This window comes from Diospyros lotus, chromosome 10 (genome assembly GCF_014633365.1).
Source record: "Diospyros lotus cultivar Yz01 chromosome 10, ASM1463336v1, whole genome shotgun sequence".
NCBI lineage: Eukaryota > Viridiplantae > Streptophyta > Magnoliopsida > Ericales > Ebenaceae > Diospyros > Diospyros lotus.
In genome coordinates, this window is record NC_068347.1 from 34,744,484 (window position 1) to 34,763,364 (window position 18,881).

The 18,881-nt window shown below is 38.6% G+C and overlaps 1 protein-coding gene and 1 long non-coding RNA gene across 2 annotated transcripts in view; one reads left to right on the top strand and one right to left on the bottom strand.

The window, feature by feature from the left end:
- The window catches only part of LOC127810808 (uncharacterized), a 66,632-nt gene extending 64,740 nt beyond the window's left edge, over nucleotides 1-1,892 (top strand). Inside the window, exon 3 of the long non-coding RNA XR_008025587.1 lies at nucleotides 1,809-1,892. This is a non-coding gene — a long non-coding RNA (uncharacterized LOC127810808). The remainder of the gene's footprint in view (nucleotides 1-1,808) is intronic.
- LOC127810799 (disease resistance protein RPM1-like) overlaps nucleotides 74-18,881 on the bottom strand; it is an 84,461-nt gene continuing 65,653 nt past the window's right edge. The window contains exon 2 of the mRNA XM_052350350.1: nucleotides 74-2,889. Coding sequence (XP_052206310.1) covers nucleotides 292-2,889 — 2,598 coding nt within the window. The 3' untranslated portion in view covers nucleotides 74-291. The remainder of the gene's footprint in view (nucleotides 2,890-18,881) is intronic.

An 18,881-nucleotide genomic window follows, 5' to 3' on the forward strand; every position in this document is an offset into this window, starting at 1 on the left:
ACTGGGGTGACCCATGAAAATCTCTCTCTTTCTCTCTCTCTCTCTCATGTAGCTGATATAATTCGAACTCTCAAATTTAGTAAAATTGTGGTCTCAATGTAAGTCAAAGTAAGCCAACTTCTCATTTCAACTTTGCATAACTTTGTAGGCATATGAAAAAACAAATGATGGTTGTTAGTGTAAGTTAAAGTAAGCCAACCTCTCAAATTTAGTAAAATTGTGGTCTCAATGTAAGTCAAAGTTGCAAACTGAAGAAGAGATGGTTGTCAGTGAAGAGATCCATTTTGAGCTTCATTGACCCTTAAATTTTAGGTCACTTTCATAATTTTGGAATTCTCTATGAGCAGAGACTTTGTAATTCAATCCTTGACGTTTGAAACCAAACTTAACAGTTGGTATATGCTCCACAATCCAATGATCTTGGCCTTTGTCTGGTAGCATTCTATTTATGAGCTTTGTAGGAATATGAAAAAAGAACAGAGTTGTGAGTTTCTTAAGGTGACAGATCCCTAAAGGAACCTCTTCCAATTGCGGACATGGCCCAAATATTAGTTCTTCAAGAAGAGTCAATGCCCCTTCCTCTATTATCACTGAATGCAATCCCGTCTTAGAAGTAAGATATAGGCTCTTAAGTTTTGGAAACCATCCAGCCTTAAAAGACAGTTGATCTCCATAACACACGTCAATGAGAGCGAGTATTAGTAGGTTAGGCAAAGCTTGAAGCCCTTGTAGTGGATCATCAACCAAACCTGACCAACTCAATCTTAGTTCTTGTAGAGTTTGAAGTTGAGCAATCCAGCATGGCAACTTTTTCAAACGTCCACCCAAGGCGAGTCGCTCAAGAGATTCAGGTGGAGCAGAAACTGAATCCAAATCCAGAATCTCATGTTCATTTATAGTGCATATTGCCAAATATTTAAGGTGTTTCATATTCTGAATGCTGTTAAAAAGATCTTTACAATTTTCTGTTCTCAATTTGCATATGCCTAACTTCCTCAGCTTCTGCAAATTCTGAAGCTCTTTAAATAGGTTGACTGCATCATAATTTACCTCCACAAGCCATAACTTATGCAACTCCAATAAACAACCAATCCCTCCTCGCATCTTCACCCCTTTTACGGAATCTAAACTAATATTCCAATTGTCATAGTTAAATGCCAAAAGATGCCTTAACTTATGGAGTCTGTTGATTTGGGAAGGTAGCTCACGCACAAGACAATATTTCAAATCCAGAGTTTGCAGATTGTGTAACTTTCCAATTGACTTGGGAATCACTGTCACCTTTGTATGCCTTACACTCAAGTACCTCAAATGAAATAGATTTCCCACTTCTTTATGAATCTGGACCAAAGGAGCATCATTAAGATCTAGTATTTTCAGAAGTTTGAAATTTCTTGTCAGTGTACTTATCAGGGATTTCTCTGGCAACTTAGGCACTTGAAAAAAAAAAATTGAACGAATCCAGAATATCTTACCCCTTTCAAGAACGTTGTCCAAATTGTAATCCATATGTATAGACAATCTTCGAGTAATATCATTAAAACTCGAATTCTCTGCTCCTAAAACGTGACAAAAGTTTAACCCCATAGACTTTGTCATGATAATCTCTCGCACTACATCATGCACCCTACAGGTTTTAACTCTCCCATCAAATTTCTTACTCGATACTTGAACCAAGCTTCTATGGATGAGCTCGGACAGGTACTCTTCTGCAACTTCTTCTAAAGTTTTGCCTCTCTGTTCTTCAATGAAGCCCTCTGCTATCCACAATCGGATCAATCTTCCACAATTAATAGAGTAATCCTCAGGTATTATGCCAAAGTACAAGAAACAGGATCTGAGGTAGTAGGGCAAATCATGGTAACTAAGCAACACAATTTTTGAGATGCTTGCAAGGGCAGGTTTCATTTGTAACTCACAACTTAGGCTATCGTAGAACCTCTTCCATTCTGATGCAACCTTGTTTTTGATGGACAGAATACCACTTATTGCCACAATAGCAAGTGGCAATCCTTCACATTTTTGAACGATTCGAAGAGATACGTCCTTCAATTCAGGGGGACAGCGGCCTCCGAAGTCCCGTTGGAAGGCCTTCTTGCAGAAGAGGTCCCAAGCCTTCTGTTCGGGCAGGGGCTGAAGCCAGTGGATATGATCCCATGACGATTCTTTGCAGAAAACCGCAACCTCCTCACTGCGGGTGGTGATGATTACCCTGCCGCCTTTCCCATTTCTGGGCAAAGCATGTTTGATGAATTCCCAAAAGCTTGTTGTCCATACATCATCAAAGACAATTAGATACCTGTTCTGAGTTAGAAATTCCCTCAGCTTGTGAACGAGTGAATTCTGGCCCATTGCATCAATTTCTGGAGGTGTAGTAGACTCCCTTAATCCGGATTGGTGAAACTGTTTCAGCATTGTTCCGAGTATCTCCTCCCACTTGTATGATCTAGAGACAGGGACCCAAGCGCAGCAATCACAGTGTCCGGCCACGGTTTGCTTTCCATAGACCTTGCTAGCAAGGGTGGTCTTGCCCACACCAGGCATCCCCACCACCGAAATCACCACTCTCTTCGACTCTTTGGATGTCAATTGCTCAGTCAATTCATCTACGCGGGATTCAATTCCCACGAGTTCATCTTCCTCGACGAAGAGGGAAGCCACTCGAGGATCATGCCACGGCCGTTCAATTCTTTCGCTCCCTGATCCCTGTATCACACTGAATCCATACCTGTCAGCCCTTTCCTTGATCTCACCAATCGTCTGTTTGATGTCTTGAATCTGAGAGGCTATGTTTACTCTGTGGAATAAACTGCCGAAACCACGCCTTCTTCCTCGATCAAGCAGGTATTCATCGATCAAATCCTCGATTCGGTACGCCACTTCCCGGACCTGCTTCACCCAAACCATGGCGATTTCATCTCCGGTTTCTGCCCTAAGATCGACGTCTTTTAGGAAAGACCTTATGCTCTCCAATTCAGCTTTGATGGTCGCAACATCTCGACGAACATTGCTCAAAAGCTTCGCTTCGTTGATTATCAGTGGTGCCAAAGTTAGGATCACGGAATCTACCACGCAATACGCCATTACTTTGGAGAAATCTAGTTCTTCTTCTTCTTCTTCTACTCCTCAATTAGGCTATGGCGTCGCTGAATCGACCTACTTTCCTTGACATGTGAAAGTATGTCTTTTCTTGATAGATAGGACACCTGCTTGTCTGATTAGTGTGGGCGGCTGGCCAAGTCGTAGTCACTACTAGTCGGTACGCCACCTATTTTCCTTGACTTACGGAGTCTCCTATCTCTTTCCCGTGTTTGAATGGAAATCTATTGACTGATAGTGGCTGAATTTGACGAAAGCGCAGCTCATGATTCTCACTTTCTTTTTTTTTTTTTTTTTTGTATTTTCTAAAAGCTCGCGCGGTAGACTTTCTCGTCCCAAAATAGAACTCTTCGGTTCGGTACGTTTCTCGTTCTTGTAATTGTGGTTATAATAATACTGATATTGCATATATATATATATATATATAGGTTTGTCAGATTCACTTGACTTGATAGTTGCTGACTGAGTGCATTCTACTTTATTAGATAAGCTACTTATTATAATGGGAGCTAGCTAGCTAGCTAGGAGTAGGAGTCTAGGTGACATCACTATTGGGCGGGTGAAAGGTTATAATCATGAAGAACCAGCGGTGGGTGGCTGTGGTTAGATTAGTCCATTTAAGATCTGTAAGTTGCGGATTATTCAATTCCATTTATGATAGATTTCTAAAAATTTCTCTAATCTATTTAATATATTTACCCACGGGTTATTAAAATATTTGCATCTCCAACTCCAAGAGCATCTCTGTGTATAACATTAACATTAAATTTGACGTCATTTTAGAATTAAGTATAGAGAATATTTTATTTTTAAATCATGTTTTTTTTTAACTTTTTTTCTATTTTCATCATGTATTTTTAATTTAAGTTAATAAGAATATTATTACTTTTTATTATATTATTGAGTTTTTGTATTAAGAATATTATCTTTTTATCAAGTAATTATTGAAATAAAAAAATTTTATATACATAAACAATGGTAATTCATTTTATATTAATATGGTATTTATAATATATATTAAATATTTTAAAATATATTCAATATTATACTCATTTTATAAATTTTAATAAAATATTTTTAGTGGTATATATTATTTATAATAATTTAATTTATATTTTTAATTATTAATCAAAATATATAAATATAATAAAAATAATAAAGAATATAAAGGGAATAATTTATTTTAAAGTTATAAAAAGAGAGGCAAAATTAAAAATAAAATCAAAAAACAAATTTGGTGTTTAGTGTTATAGTATTCACTCAACACTAAATTTGATGATTAAAGTTTGTATCCAACATCAAATTAATATACTCATTAAAGTGTTTTTTTGACACCAAATTAATATTGGGCGCCAATTTAGTGTTCTGTTAGGGATGTTGTAAGAGTTGTGTAAATCTTGAGGCCACGGGTAATATATTTAGTCACTTGGTGAGTAGGCCTTGTGGTCTTTTTTCTTTTTCCCTTGCAGTTCTTTAGGCTGAATTTCTTGGATGGGAGAGCAGAGCAGAGCAGGAGCTAGAAAAGCTAGCTAAACTACTTTAGATGCATTGGGGTTAAACTGCAATGAAATTGCAGACAACACAAAATTAAGTATTTCTAATCATCTAATTACCTGAATTCTTGAGGCAACTCCTTTGCATCAGCTAGATTGTACTTTCGATTCTCTTCTCCATAAAATTGTATTCACGAGGAGGGAATTTTTAATTTTGTCCCCTTACTCTAGGTTTATATATGTTTTGATTATATGAAAATATTGATCATGTTTAATCATTATTATATGCATAAGAATAATTGACGGAGCGCAAGCACTGGAATGCCGAGTGGGAGAGGGAAAATTTCCAGAACATTCTCTAATTTTTGTCTCTCAAAATTACAGTTTTAATCACTCATGTCTTCCTATATGTGAAACATATAATATGAAGCTGCAGGAAAAGAAAATTGAAGAAAGTTAGAAGCTTGAAACTAATAAACTCTTAATTAGACTGAAATTCTAAAAATACACTAATTCCTAAATTGGTGGACTTCTAACCTCCATTTTTGCTTTTTGGATGATTGCTCTTGTACAACCCTTAGTATTCGTGTCTTCGATTATGTCAGAAGAAGTAAATCGCAGGTTAGACCTTTGACGCTTACATAAGGCGAATATTGAATTTGCAACCTATTGAATTAATATCAACATATTACTCATCCGATCAATCGTTGTATGGCTAGGGCCGTCCATTTACTTATTTTCCTATAATAAATATGAGTTATGAAATTACACATATTGGCTCTCATCAAAACAAGTGTCTGATGTGAATATGTGATGACAGAAACTATTTAAAATATGTTTCTATAGATGTGTAAAGATGCTGACTCTATTTATATAAGGTTTTGCTCCTTTCTGGTAGTGGGACTAAAGTACTCTTCTTTTGTTCTAAAATGAACTGTAAATGGTATATGTGTTTTTGGTTACTTCCTTTTGTTTTCCTTCACTTTCCATGATTTTTCAAATGATATTAGTTGATGATGTAGTATGATTGAAAGAATTTTGTGTTGGTTTTAGCATGAATCTTGTATTTTTAGGGGGCCAAGGCCAAGGTGAAAACGTTGGCATAAGTTTGGACCCCAAATAAGGGCACCACTATATATTGTTTTTTTTTTTATGAGAATTTCGTTGCTTGCAGTGGCAGAGCCAAAAATGAATTTTAATCAGGATCAAATTATAATTCTAGCCCTGGTCAAATTATAATTATTTATAATAATATATATATATATATATAAAAAAATCAGCATGGCTCTGCCACTAGTTGTTCGATCTCGTAATTTTTAGTAAGAAAAGTAATTCTGAGTATAGTGACTGCACAGAAAATAACTTTAAACTTAAGAACTCAAATTGCCCATGACTCGCTCTAATCATTGACCTGGTTCATATTATCTGTTTTATCTACAATATATACATATATATATCTCATATATATATATATATACATAGAACAACTTTGGAGCTCTCAGGCGCACTGCTAATATTAATATTTATATATATATATATATTAATATACAAATTGTCGAGAGTGAGAGGGACAGGCTGAGAGTGATATTATATAGGAAGAAAAATGTGGTGAAAGCAACATTAGAATCATATCCTCCACACAAAGGGAAAGGAAGACAGACAGCCCCATTGCCTTTAATTAGCTTTATTTTGGTTGGGTTGCCTTTGATAGAGAGCTATGGAATGTTCAGAGGTCTAGCTACGTTTGAATTTCCACTTGCCACAATATGTCAATAATTCAAAGTTTGAACTTCCACTACCCACCCAAAAAAAAGGGATTTTTCAAGATAACGACACTCTTTATTATTCTATAAAAGTTGAGAAAGAATCGTTTTTATATATAATTTTTTTAAATTCGTAACATTTCAACCAAAAATAAATAACTTTATCGTTGGTACTAAGACTACCTCTCAATTTTGGCATTGGGGAAGCTTAAGCCACATAGATCCCTAGGAAGGTCCATCCTTGAACGAGTAATAGTTCATTCATCATTAAATATTTGAAGTCAAGTTTTCAACACGCCATATGACTCAATATCGTCCCGTTATTTTTTATCCTCACAAAATCAGTGGGGTGATGGTCACCCCGTAATAGGAAATGAACAAAATTACACTCCAAATACCTCACTCCTAGAGTAGATTGGGACAGTTGATCTTGATCGGGACACACTGATGCACTCACTTAAGAGTAGAAATATCTCCTCCTCTTGTATTACATATTATAACGTTATCCTTATAAAATACAACAATGTCTTCGGCTTAATGAGTCTCTTTTGAGTGTCTATTATTTTTTTATAATTTTATTTAAAAATAAAAATTTATCTATTCTTTTATTTTTAATTAAATTAATTTATTTTAATCACTTTTAAATATTAATTAATCATTATCCATTATTATATTTATCTACAATATATACATATATCTCATATATATATATACATAGAACGATTTTGGGACTCTCGACGCTCTGCTAATGTTAATATTTATATATCATATATATATATATATTAATATACAAATTGTCGAGAGTGAGAGGGAGAGACTGTTCGTAATTTCAATTTTGCCATTGCCATTTTGTCTCTTTCTCAATTGCCCATTTTGACCGCTGCGCAAGCGCATTAATTGCGCCTGTGAGCTGTGCCGACAAAGCCAAAGCTCTCTCTCCATTTGACACGCTATTTTGACTTTTCAAAGTACCAATCTAATCCCTTTTGTTTTAGGTAATTATTAATTAATTCTTATATATAATATATAATATATATAATAATAATACAATTAATATTATATAAAAATTAATTATCTATAGAAAAAATTTTCTGATTTATATTATCCTGTTAAAATTATCATCAGCTATTAATGATAATTTAATCAATTGTTAACTTTTAATAATAATTTAATTTTTATTAATTATTAATAATAAATTAGGATACTAAACCAACTCAATATTACTAATTTGCGTATAATAATTAAGACACATTAAATTTTAAATGCTTATAGAATATTTTGGATCAATAATGATAATCTCCTCATCTCTTCCAACCTAACCTAACCTGCCTCCCACTTTTTTTAATTTTCTTCTCTGATAATTTCAATTTTGCCATTGCCATTTTGTCTCGTCTCAACTGCCCATTTTGATCATTGCACAGGCGCATTAACTACTCCTGTGAGCTGAAACGAGAAACGAGTCATGAAATGATCAAATTCACAAGATTCAATAATTATGCTAAAATTTAGTATGGTGTAATCGGGATAATATGTTAGAATTTTTTTTAATATCAAAAACTCTTTTTTGATGGTGTATGTCTTGATCAATATTTTTTCAATTACTAATCAACTATGATTGCATGGGATGTTCACCTCTCATGTCATGTGATTAAATTTAAAAAAAAAATTGATTTTGTATTATTTTTAACCCAAGCTCAACTCTCAAAATTAACCTAAAATTATTGTATTAAAGCCTAGTTCAAATAGGTCAAATGGTCCATATCCACTAACTCTCAATTCTTAATCCATTTCATTTTCAAATTTATCGTATTTCTTACTTTCTTTTTTAATTCTTACCCAATTTATTTACAGACTGCAAAATTGAAAAACTTAAGAATCCAAAAAGCTATTCTGGCAGAATTTCGGCACGGCGGCAACGCCGAGTCACTGATATCACTCTAGCGAGGCAAAACTCACTAATGGTCCATCCCTTCTCATTGTTTACTTTTTTTTTTCTTGTTTGCCCAATTCTATTTCTTCGATCATTTCCCCTTCATATTTATTTCTTGTAACTTATTATAGAATGTTGACCATATTCAATCTTGGTATTTTCTATATTGTTAAGTAAATTTTGCAAGATTTAAGCACAAAATTTTGAAAATCAATGGGTAAAAAACAAGACTTCAGCCATTCCCTGTATTTTCAACAGATCAAAAGCTAAATTCTAAGTACCTTCATTCTCTACGTTTGATAAAGAAAATTTAATTCATCTTGCTGAATATTATCCTAAAGATTTTTCAAAAATAGAGCTCATGGCACTTAATGATCAATTTCAAACTTAAATTTTTTATATGTGTTCCAACAAAGAGTTTGAAGAATTATGGGATCTTAGTGAACTTATGTAAGCACCCCCGCTCGGATATCCCCAATCACCCGAACTACCCGAATGAGAGCGCCTACAGAAGGAGAAAAGAAAAAAACACAAGACCAAAACCACCCTGGCATGCATACACAAAAATAAGAACAGCGGAAACGAAGCTAAACACATGCATGCACTACGGGTACCCCACTAACACAGCGGTCGCAAGATAAATAAATAAACACAAACTCCTATGCCGGCATACACGAGACTCAAGGAAAGACCTGGCACAATACGAAAATAATAGAGTAAATCCTATTCAGACATCAGAGTTGATAGGGGATTGACAGGACTGCCTATACACCATACCGACTCTGCTGCTAGACGCTGACTCCCTTGCTCGGACCCACGCTGGCACTACCTGGAATGATGGAAAGCAAAGTGAGTTTAGAGACTCAGCAAGCATAAGAAAAGAAAGGCTGTAGGCTAAACATAACCAGAAAACTCTTCCCAAAATAAACTCCCAGGTACACACAAGTCATGAGACGCTACAATACAATAGTAGAGCATAATAAAAGCACATATCAGTCCTTGGGGCCCACACAAGACACATGGCACCCAAGTCCCATACCAACCTGCCGCTGCCTTGAAAGGCAACAAATATCTGCAACAAACCTGCGCGCGCGATCCCGGGCCGGTACTCCCGTCGCCCGTCCCCGTCGGTACTCCCGACAACCGAGCCATAGGCTCCATCGAAACGGTACTCCCGTCCGAGAACTAATAACTACCAGTAGCCATGCAATGCACATAAAAATGCAATGGCGTAGTGAGCATCAACGTGATACAAGGCGCCTATACATCCAGGCATCAGGCCATGCTCCGCCCACATAGTAAACCACACACCATGCATATATCGTGTTGGATGCAACCTAACCAAACTAGAATGTCCGTGTCCAAGCATTCTCAATAAATGAATATCCCAACATGCATCCCGTACCCATGTGCATTTCAAATCATGAACAGTAATACAATGTATCTAATCATGCAGTAAATCATATACTGGCAGAGCTTGTCAGCAGTGCGTGGCACCGGTCAATGGCCAGTGACTAGGGGTGTCCACCTGACGGTCCACGTCAGGGCCAAACAATAGTCTACCCCAACGTCACCAACAATCGACCCCTGCCCTACTGCTAGATAACTCTAACCGAACTATAAATAAATCCGAGAAAAACTGTAAATAAACCCGATAAAATCATAAATAAATCCGCCCGTCTAGGAACCTAATTCCCAGGCTGGTTTGGCATCATTCCCAACGAGAGTGGGGGCGGTACAAACCCCCATAAGCTCACAACAAATAAAACTCTAGAAGGCTCGGATTTAATTTAAATTAAAACAAATGAATAAGAATAATAAATAAGGTTAGGAGTCGAATTAGAGTAAGGGAGAGGATAAAGTACAGGAAATCACGGGGTCTTTCACGGGAATTAAAGATCAGGAAGAGAGGGTTAAGAGCTTGCCTCTACATGGCCGTTTCTTGCTTTTCTTGCTCACCCGCTGCGAAGTAAAACGTTCGCTGGCAATAAATAAAATCGCAGCTTTAATTAAATAAATCTACCGTGTAATATAATTAATTTAGCCGTCTAAAATCCCACGTAAGCGCACCACAATTAAAATCTCAACGAGTCTCATATTTATTTTAAATTAAATCACGCTAATAAAATCCTCGAAGCCAGCTTAATAAATTAAATTTAAATCAAACGACTCAAATTTTCATAATTAATAAACAAATCGAAACAGACGAAGGGAGGGTATAAAATACGAGAAATCACAGGGTTTCTCGCGGGAATTAAAGAATACGAGGAAAGCATTAGGAACTTGCCTGAAACTAGCTGATTTCGACCTCTCTCAAACTCCCGAGGTAAATTAAATCATTTTCTAGCAAATAACACAATCGGGACTCAAATTAATTAATTTTAATCGCAGAAAATTTATAATTTAAACATGACATGCTTCGACTAATTTTTACCCACGTACCTGATCACTTTCCATGCCGAAAAATTCCAAAATCATTTTATTTCACTTATTTTCTTTTCTTTTCTTATTTTCTTCTCCCTCTTATTCTTCTTCTTCTTCTTCTTCTCCTCCTTCTTCTTCTTCCTCTCCCTGCGCACAGCCGCTACCAGCCACCGCCTCGGCCAGCTTCCATGGCTGCAACAGCTGTGACCGCGCCACCACCGTAGCTCCTGGCTGCTACCTCCACGTCGCTGCAAGGCCACCATCGATGGCTGCCTCCCCACGCGAGCTGCTGCCTTGCCTTACTCGGCGGCCATGGCCGAGCTTACTCGGAGCTTCCATGGCTGCCATCTCCCTCTCTCCCTCGATCCAACTCTCTTACTCTATCCCTCACTCTCTGCTCGCTCTCACGTTCTCCATCTCTCTCCCTCTCTGTTTCCCCATCTCAGCCAGAAGCTTCCAGAAGCTTCAATGAGAGACAAAACATAATATCAAATTTTTTTTTGATGCTCAGCTCACGCATCGCCATTCTTTTTAATTAAATCAATTTCATTTAAACTAAATTAATTTTCATTTACTCTTTTGTTATTTTTTGATGTGTATAATATTATCCCTATTATCATTATTATCATTTTCAATTTTTTTTTCTTGAGATATTACAATTCTCCCCTCCTTAATAGAATTTCGTCCTCGAAATTCGCGTTCAGCCCATATCCTCAAGATAAACTCGCAACTCTCATGATATTACCTAATACATCTTCCGAGAGCCTCCATATCATCATTTTCCAGTTCTCGCAAGTCAAAATCTACTACAGATCCGATTTGACTTAACATACTAGCATATCTTCCCAATTAGAACACAATAGAACCACTAACACCTTAACCCGCTTAAGGAATTTCATCAATCATATTACCTACAACAACAAGGTTCGCCTATTACAATATCATAACTCAACCATTCCCCAGAGCTATTTCGCATTCTCATTGCATTTCCATTAGATACAATCGCGACTACATATCCACCAAAAGGGTAACTCGTAGTCCAGAGGTATTCAATCCCAATGACAACCTAATTCGCAGCCCGAAGCTCAATGCCAGGACAGCTAACTATAAGTACTACCAAAAACGATGGGAGTGGGGCCATCCTCTTGCATGACGAGAGGTTAGTACTCCGTAACGTGACGGGAACCTGTCACGTACTTACGATCCATAGGAGCGTGGAAATGACATGACATGCTCAATCAAGAATTCAACAGCAATATCTTTTAGTTTGACTCTTTCAACTGATTCTTAACCAGATACACAGCATTTTCTCGACAGTACTTTCTCTCACAATTTGCCATGAATGCTCGGGGTCTCGTCAATAAATACGGGTAGCCATTTAATCAGGACTATCAAAAATAGACGTTCTCCACTCAATACATCTCGAGGTCTAAGATGTCACCTGATAGTCTCCCCTCCTTAAAGGGATCGGCACATCCAATTAGGGGTTCCTATTATAACTCATTCAGTGATCACCAACCCTTAATCTTGTCCTTGTTACTGATCTTAACTCCCAATAGCTAATTGGGCCGTACCTCGTCTTGATTATTAATTATTAACCGTGACCTCCTCAAGACTTTATACGGTAGTTAGGACTCGATCTTTAGTACCGGTGTTATCTGCTCTGAAGCCTGCTCGACTAAAAGCAACTCATCGTACCAGTAGTCATTCTAGTCCACTAGGCATCTCATAGGTCTCCTCACAAACGAAAAACAACTTAAAGATATGGTTAAGCGTTCCTCTGACTGGAATAACAAGTCATCTCATGTTTCTACCGATGTACCACTTGACCAGCACCCAAAGGAGTCTCATCTCCCCACTCGGTCAATAACCGACCCTAGGGCATGTGGTCCGTGATTAGTACCGCGCGTACTCATAGCAACCACTACCCTTATAGCAAAACCCAACAGTTACTTAACCCTATATCCAATTTCGGCCTTGGCTATACAGCTGGGTATTTTCCACAGCAATAATCTTAGAGGGGTCTTGTAACGGCCCGCCTCCCGGAGCCCCTATCGCGGATAGAGGATCCGTGAGAGGGTCATTATAAAAATGATATCGAACAATGACGCACCTACGACACACACATAACCCTTTTTGAAATCATAATTTTTCTTTATTATAACATCTCATCATAATCTTTACAAACCATTCATCACTTGGGCCCCACCTGGGCTTACATAACATGCGACAAACTCTGAAAACATAAACATTAACCTTTTTAAGACACGATGACACCCAGGATCTAGGTTCGGGAGAGCTCTGCACTTGCTACCATGACTTAACGGCCTGGACCCAAATCCCGATGAACACACCTGCGGTCTCAGGATATGCTGACCTGGAATGATGTAAAACAAACATGAGTCGCGAGACTCAGCAAGCTCTAGAAAGAAAGGCTGAGGGTTTAGGATAGGACTCTTCCCATGACACCCCATGCAATTCATGTCAATGAAATCACGCCATGTCATGAGCTATACGTACCTTACTTCTACATGCATAACATAAAATAAACTGCACATAAGGAACCAGGGGCCCACATAAGTCAAACATTGGCACCCGGGTCCCACATACAAACCTGTTGTAGCCTAACATAGGCCACCATATCATCATTCTCTTAGACCAGCCTTTTCCTGACATGGTCGGCTTTTCCTGACATTCAACTTTTGTCCTTTCCTGATACTTGTTACATACTTTTCCTGATTCCCATCATATTCTCATGTGTTCATCATGTCATACATCACATAATCATATACTTCCGCGATCTTGGTCTTCCCTCGGGCCAACCCCGAGCTAAAATCTAAGCCGAGCCGAAGCTCACATGAGTCGGTACTCCCGACACCTGGCACGGTACTCCCGTCCAGAATAACAGTAACATTAGAACCATGCGATGCAACACATAAGAAATGCAAGGGCTTCCGTAGCATAAACGTGATGACAAGGCCCCCATAAACCAAACATCAGGCCCTGCTACGCCCACACATAAGAATTCACACATGCGACATGCTCTAAATGCATATGCTCATCTAGGGTACCCAAGTTGGCTCTTGGACCAACCGGGTCATGTAAATGTTCACACATCCCGTCACACACAAAGCATGTCCCCACGTGAATGCAACCCAGCCCTTTGTAGCACACACATCATGAAATGCACAAACCAAGGCGGGAATCTGGAGTACCAGCTCTTCTGGCCGTCTAGCGCTTATCGTAACAACCGATGACTGGCGCCCATACATCCAGCCATCAACTGCCACGACCCACGATCAACAGTCAGTGGCTTTGTACCCATACCCTTAGACACACTTACTGACATTATTGACTTTATATCTTCCCAGCTTAACTTTACATAACATTTTTCCATAACTCATAACTCCTCATGTACATAACCACATAACATCGTAATACCATTCTTATTACTTTTCATTCACATAAAGTCATCTCAACATACATAATAAACTCTTTAACACATTTTCTTAATTCTAACCATAACCAATTTCTCTAAGAACCTAACCCCAACGGGTTCGGCATCATTCCCAAGGAAAGCGGAGCGATACGAAGCTCCGTGACGGTTGAAATAAAAGACGCCATGACATCATTACTTAGCTTATCCCATTAACAATAAACTTATTAATAAAATAAAAGTCGTAAAATGATTACTACGCGGATTATTATTATTTATGCGTAGAACCGAGTCAAGGTGAGGGAGGGTTTAGAGTATAAGAAACCTCAAAGACTTTTACGGGAAATAAATAACGTGAGAAGAGGGTTAAGAGCTTGCCTTTATGCGGCTATTTCTTGCCTTTCCTGACCTCCCACTGCGAAATAGCGTTTCCTGATAATTAATGAAATCATAAATTCCAATTATGTATTATCAACAAACATATACTCCACTTATATTTATTATTAAAACCATTCTCTTATATTCACGACCACACACAATTCACTGCTATCTCAACCATAACATATTTATCTACATATATATTCCTTTGCTTATCACCACATCAAGCCCAACTCAAGTACTGCTCACTTTCCACGATTAAATGGTCACCAAAATTCACCCTCCACATATATACATATACTTACACCCATGCTCATAGACAAAATATTATACACTCTCACGCCAGTGAATTTATATACCTACACACCAAACTTAATCACCCAAACTTAATAAAATTAAACTTATAATTAAATTCTAATCATACAAATTAATAATACATAATCATCTACTTACCAGAGTAATCAAATCACAATTAAACTTGACTAAATTTCCAACTTCTCCCAATTTTTCTCGCCCTTTCCAGCCTCAACGCGCCATTTTCTTCTTCCAGATGCTTCCTGCTCGCTCACTGATTTCCTCCCAACTTAATCTCAATTTTACCTTTAATTGAGGCAATTTAAAGTAGCTAAGTCGGCAGAAAAACATGGCCAATTTGGCCTTAAAAAGCGTGCAAAATAAGTGGGGCGGGGGAGCAGCCGCTTGGACGCGCCAGCGCGCGCCACGTGGTTGCGCAAGGGGCCTGTACTGGCGCCCCAAAACGGCGCCGTTTCAGCGCTCCCTTGCTGCCCAAAAATATTAATTCCTTCCCCAGCGCGCGCGCCAGCCCCTTGGCTCGATCCCGCGCCTCACGCCAGCACCAGCGCGCACGCGGCCACTGGGCTGGCTGCTTCCTTGGTAATAAAGACACACTTAATTAATTTTATAATGACTTCCTGTCACTTCCGAAAATCTACACTTAAACCCATAACTTCCAAAAACCTACACATACACCCCTAACTCTCATTTCCTTTATTGCACTTATACATCAAACATTCTAGAAATTTTCCCAAATTACTTTATTTTAATCTTTTCCTAAATATTCCTTAATAAATAATTATTTTCTCATAAATAAACATTTTACTTAATTCTCCAAATACCTAAACAATTTAATATTGCCTTTTAACCCACAAATATTTAACAATTATTAATTGCTCCGACCAAATTAGTAATCATTATTTATTTCCCAAATTTTAGGATATTACAATTCTCCCCTCCTTAATAGAATTTCGTCCTCGAAATTCGCATTCAATGTACTCAAACACCGAGGGTATTTGCCTCTTATGACTACTTAACCTTATCGCAACAATCCTCAAACGTCACATAAACACTTACTAAAACTAGGAACTTAGGAAATTGGGCTCAAGTAGGATAGTTGGTAGACTAAAGGGTACGGGCGACCGTTCGCGACTGGCCGACTGTTTCCTCACCGTCACTCGTCAACGCACTATACCTTCTTACCCCTGTTTTCCTTTCTACCATTAGTCCCATTCATTAAAATAGCGCTACCCTCACATTCCTTCACATATCATTTGGAAGCTATCTTAGCAACTTTCATCATCTGTACACAAACCCACATTTTATTCCGCACACATAATTTACATACGTTTACCACTTACTAACCACATATATTACACATACTTTCCTTTACTTAACCCCCTATTTTACAATGTTTCCCTACTACCCAAGATATCGCCTCCTTATGCAGCACTCCCTTCGTCCCCTTTGGCTCGGGACGTCGCTTCATTCTCAAGGTCATCAAGGTCTTCATTGTCTCCTACGCTGGAACGGGCTGATTCCATACCCCGATCCTCACACTCCCATGCTGCTAATACCGAGGGTAGGTTCTTAGGGAATCGTCCAATTCCGGTCGGGTCTTCCCGGAACTTCCAACTAGGCTCCCAAAATTTTGCATGTCGCTCAAGAACTCGAATGAACTTGCCATACTGGAACAAAAGATTTACATCTTCCAAGAGCATTTCTGCTATGTGCTTCCAAAAGTCATTCATAAATTTCTTAGTAAATAAAACCTATTTTTGAGATAGACCCCAGAATTGCTCATAGACTGTGGATCTGAATACTTGGTTAACCCGGCACAGATAACTGACTATCATTTCATCTTGATGCTGGGCACCTCCCATATGAGTGAGCAGCTCATGCTCCCAGCGGTGCCACCACAAATCCAGGGCTCCCAAGCCAGTGTCTGGTACTCTATGACTCGGCTCTCCAGGCTCCATAGTAATCTCCAATCTGCACACCATGTCATTTAACACATTATTAGAGAAAGAAACCATTCTTCCAAACCTAAGGGTTCTTATACTTTTCAGTCAAGACTAGCGCCTAATAGCTAAACATCCCTTAATCTTTACCCGATACCTATGCATACAGAACCGTATTATTTCCTAACTTACACATAAGGATAGGATCCTAACTACTCGACTAAAGACACGCTCCAAACCTTATTCGATCGTCCTATGTGTGCAGAGTCCCCTTCCTTACCTAACTTGCTCTGATACCAAACTGTAACGGCCCGCCTCCCGGAGCCCCTATCGCGGATAGAGGATCCGTGAGAGGGTCATTATAAAAATGATATCGAACAATGACGCACCTACGACACACACATAACCCTTTTTGAAATCATAATTTTTCTTTATTATAACATCTCATCATAATCTTTACAAACCATTCATCACTTGGGCCCCACCTGGGCTTACATAACATGCGACAAACTCTGAAAACATAAACATTAACCTTTTTAAGACACGATGACACCCAGGATCTAGGTTCGGGAGAGCTCTGCACTTGCTACCATGACTTAACGGCCTGGACCCAAATCCCGATGAACACACCTGCGGTCTCAGGATATGCTGACCTGGAATGATGTAAAACAAACATGAGTCGCGAGACTCAGCAAGCTCTAGAAAGAAAGGCTGAGGGTTTAGGATAGGACTCTTCCCATGACACCCCATGCAATTCATGTCAATGAAATCACGCCATGTCATGAGCTATACGTACCTTACTTCTACATGCATAACATAAAATAAACTGCACATAAGGAACCAGGGGCCCACATAAGTCAAACATTGGCACCCGGGTCCCACATACAAACCTGTTGTAGCCTAACATAGGCCACCATATCATCATTCTCTTAGACCAGCCTTTTCCTGACATGGTCGGCTTTTCCTGACATTCAACTTTTGTCCTTTCCTGATACTTGTTACATACTTTTCCTGATTCCCATCATATTCTCATGTGTTCATCATGTCATACATCACATAATCATATACTTCCGCGATCTTGGTCTTCCCTCGGGCCAACCCCGAGCTAAAATCTAAGCCGAGCCGAAGCTCACATGAGTCGGTACTCCCGACACCTGGCACGGTACTCCCGTCCAGAATAACAGTAACATTAGAACCATGCGATGCAACACATAAGAAATGCAAGGGCTTCCGTAGCATAAACGTGATGACAAGGCCCCCATAAACCAAACATCAGGCCCTGCTACGCCCACACATAAGAATTCACACATGCGACATGCTCTAAATGCATATGCTCATCTAGGGTACCCAAGTTGGCTCTTGGACCAACCGGGTCATGTAAATGTTCACACATCCCGTCACACACAAAGCATGTCCCCACGTGAATGCAACCCAGCCCTTTGTAGCACACACATCATGAAATGCACAAACCAAGGCGGGAATCTGGAGTACCAGCTCTTCTGGCCGTCTAGCGCTTATCGTAACAACCGATGACTGGCGCCCATACATCCAGCCATCAACTGCCACGACCCACGATCAACAGTCAGTGGCTTTGTACCCATACCCTTAGACACACTTACTGACATTATTGACTTTATATCTTCCCAGCTTAACTTTACATAACATTTTTCCATAACTCATAACTCCTCATGTACATAACCACATAACATCGTAATACCATTCTTATTACTTTTCATTCACATAAAGTCATCTCAACATACATAATAAACTCTTTAACACATTTTCTTAATTCTAACCATAACCAATTTCTCTAAGAACCTAACCCCAACGGGTTCGGCATCATTCCCAAGGAAAGCGGAGCGATACGAAGCTCCGTGACGGTTGAAATAAAAGACGCCATGACATCATTACTTAGCTTATCCCATTAACAATAAACTTATTAATAAAATAAAAGTCGTAAAATGATTACTACGCGGATTATTATTATTTATGCGTAGAACCGAGTCAAGGTGAGGGAGGGTTTAGAGTATAAGAAACCTCAAAGACTTTTACGGGAAATAAATAACGTGAGAAGAGGGTTAAGAGCTTGCCTTTATGCGGCTA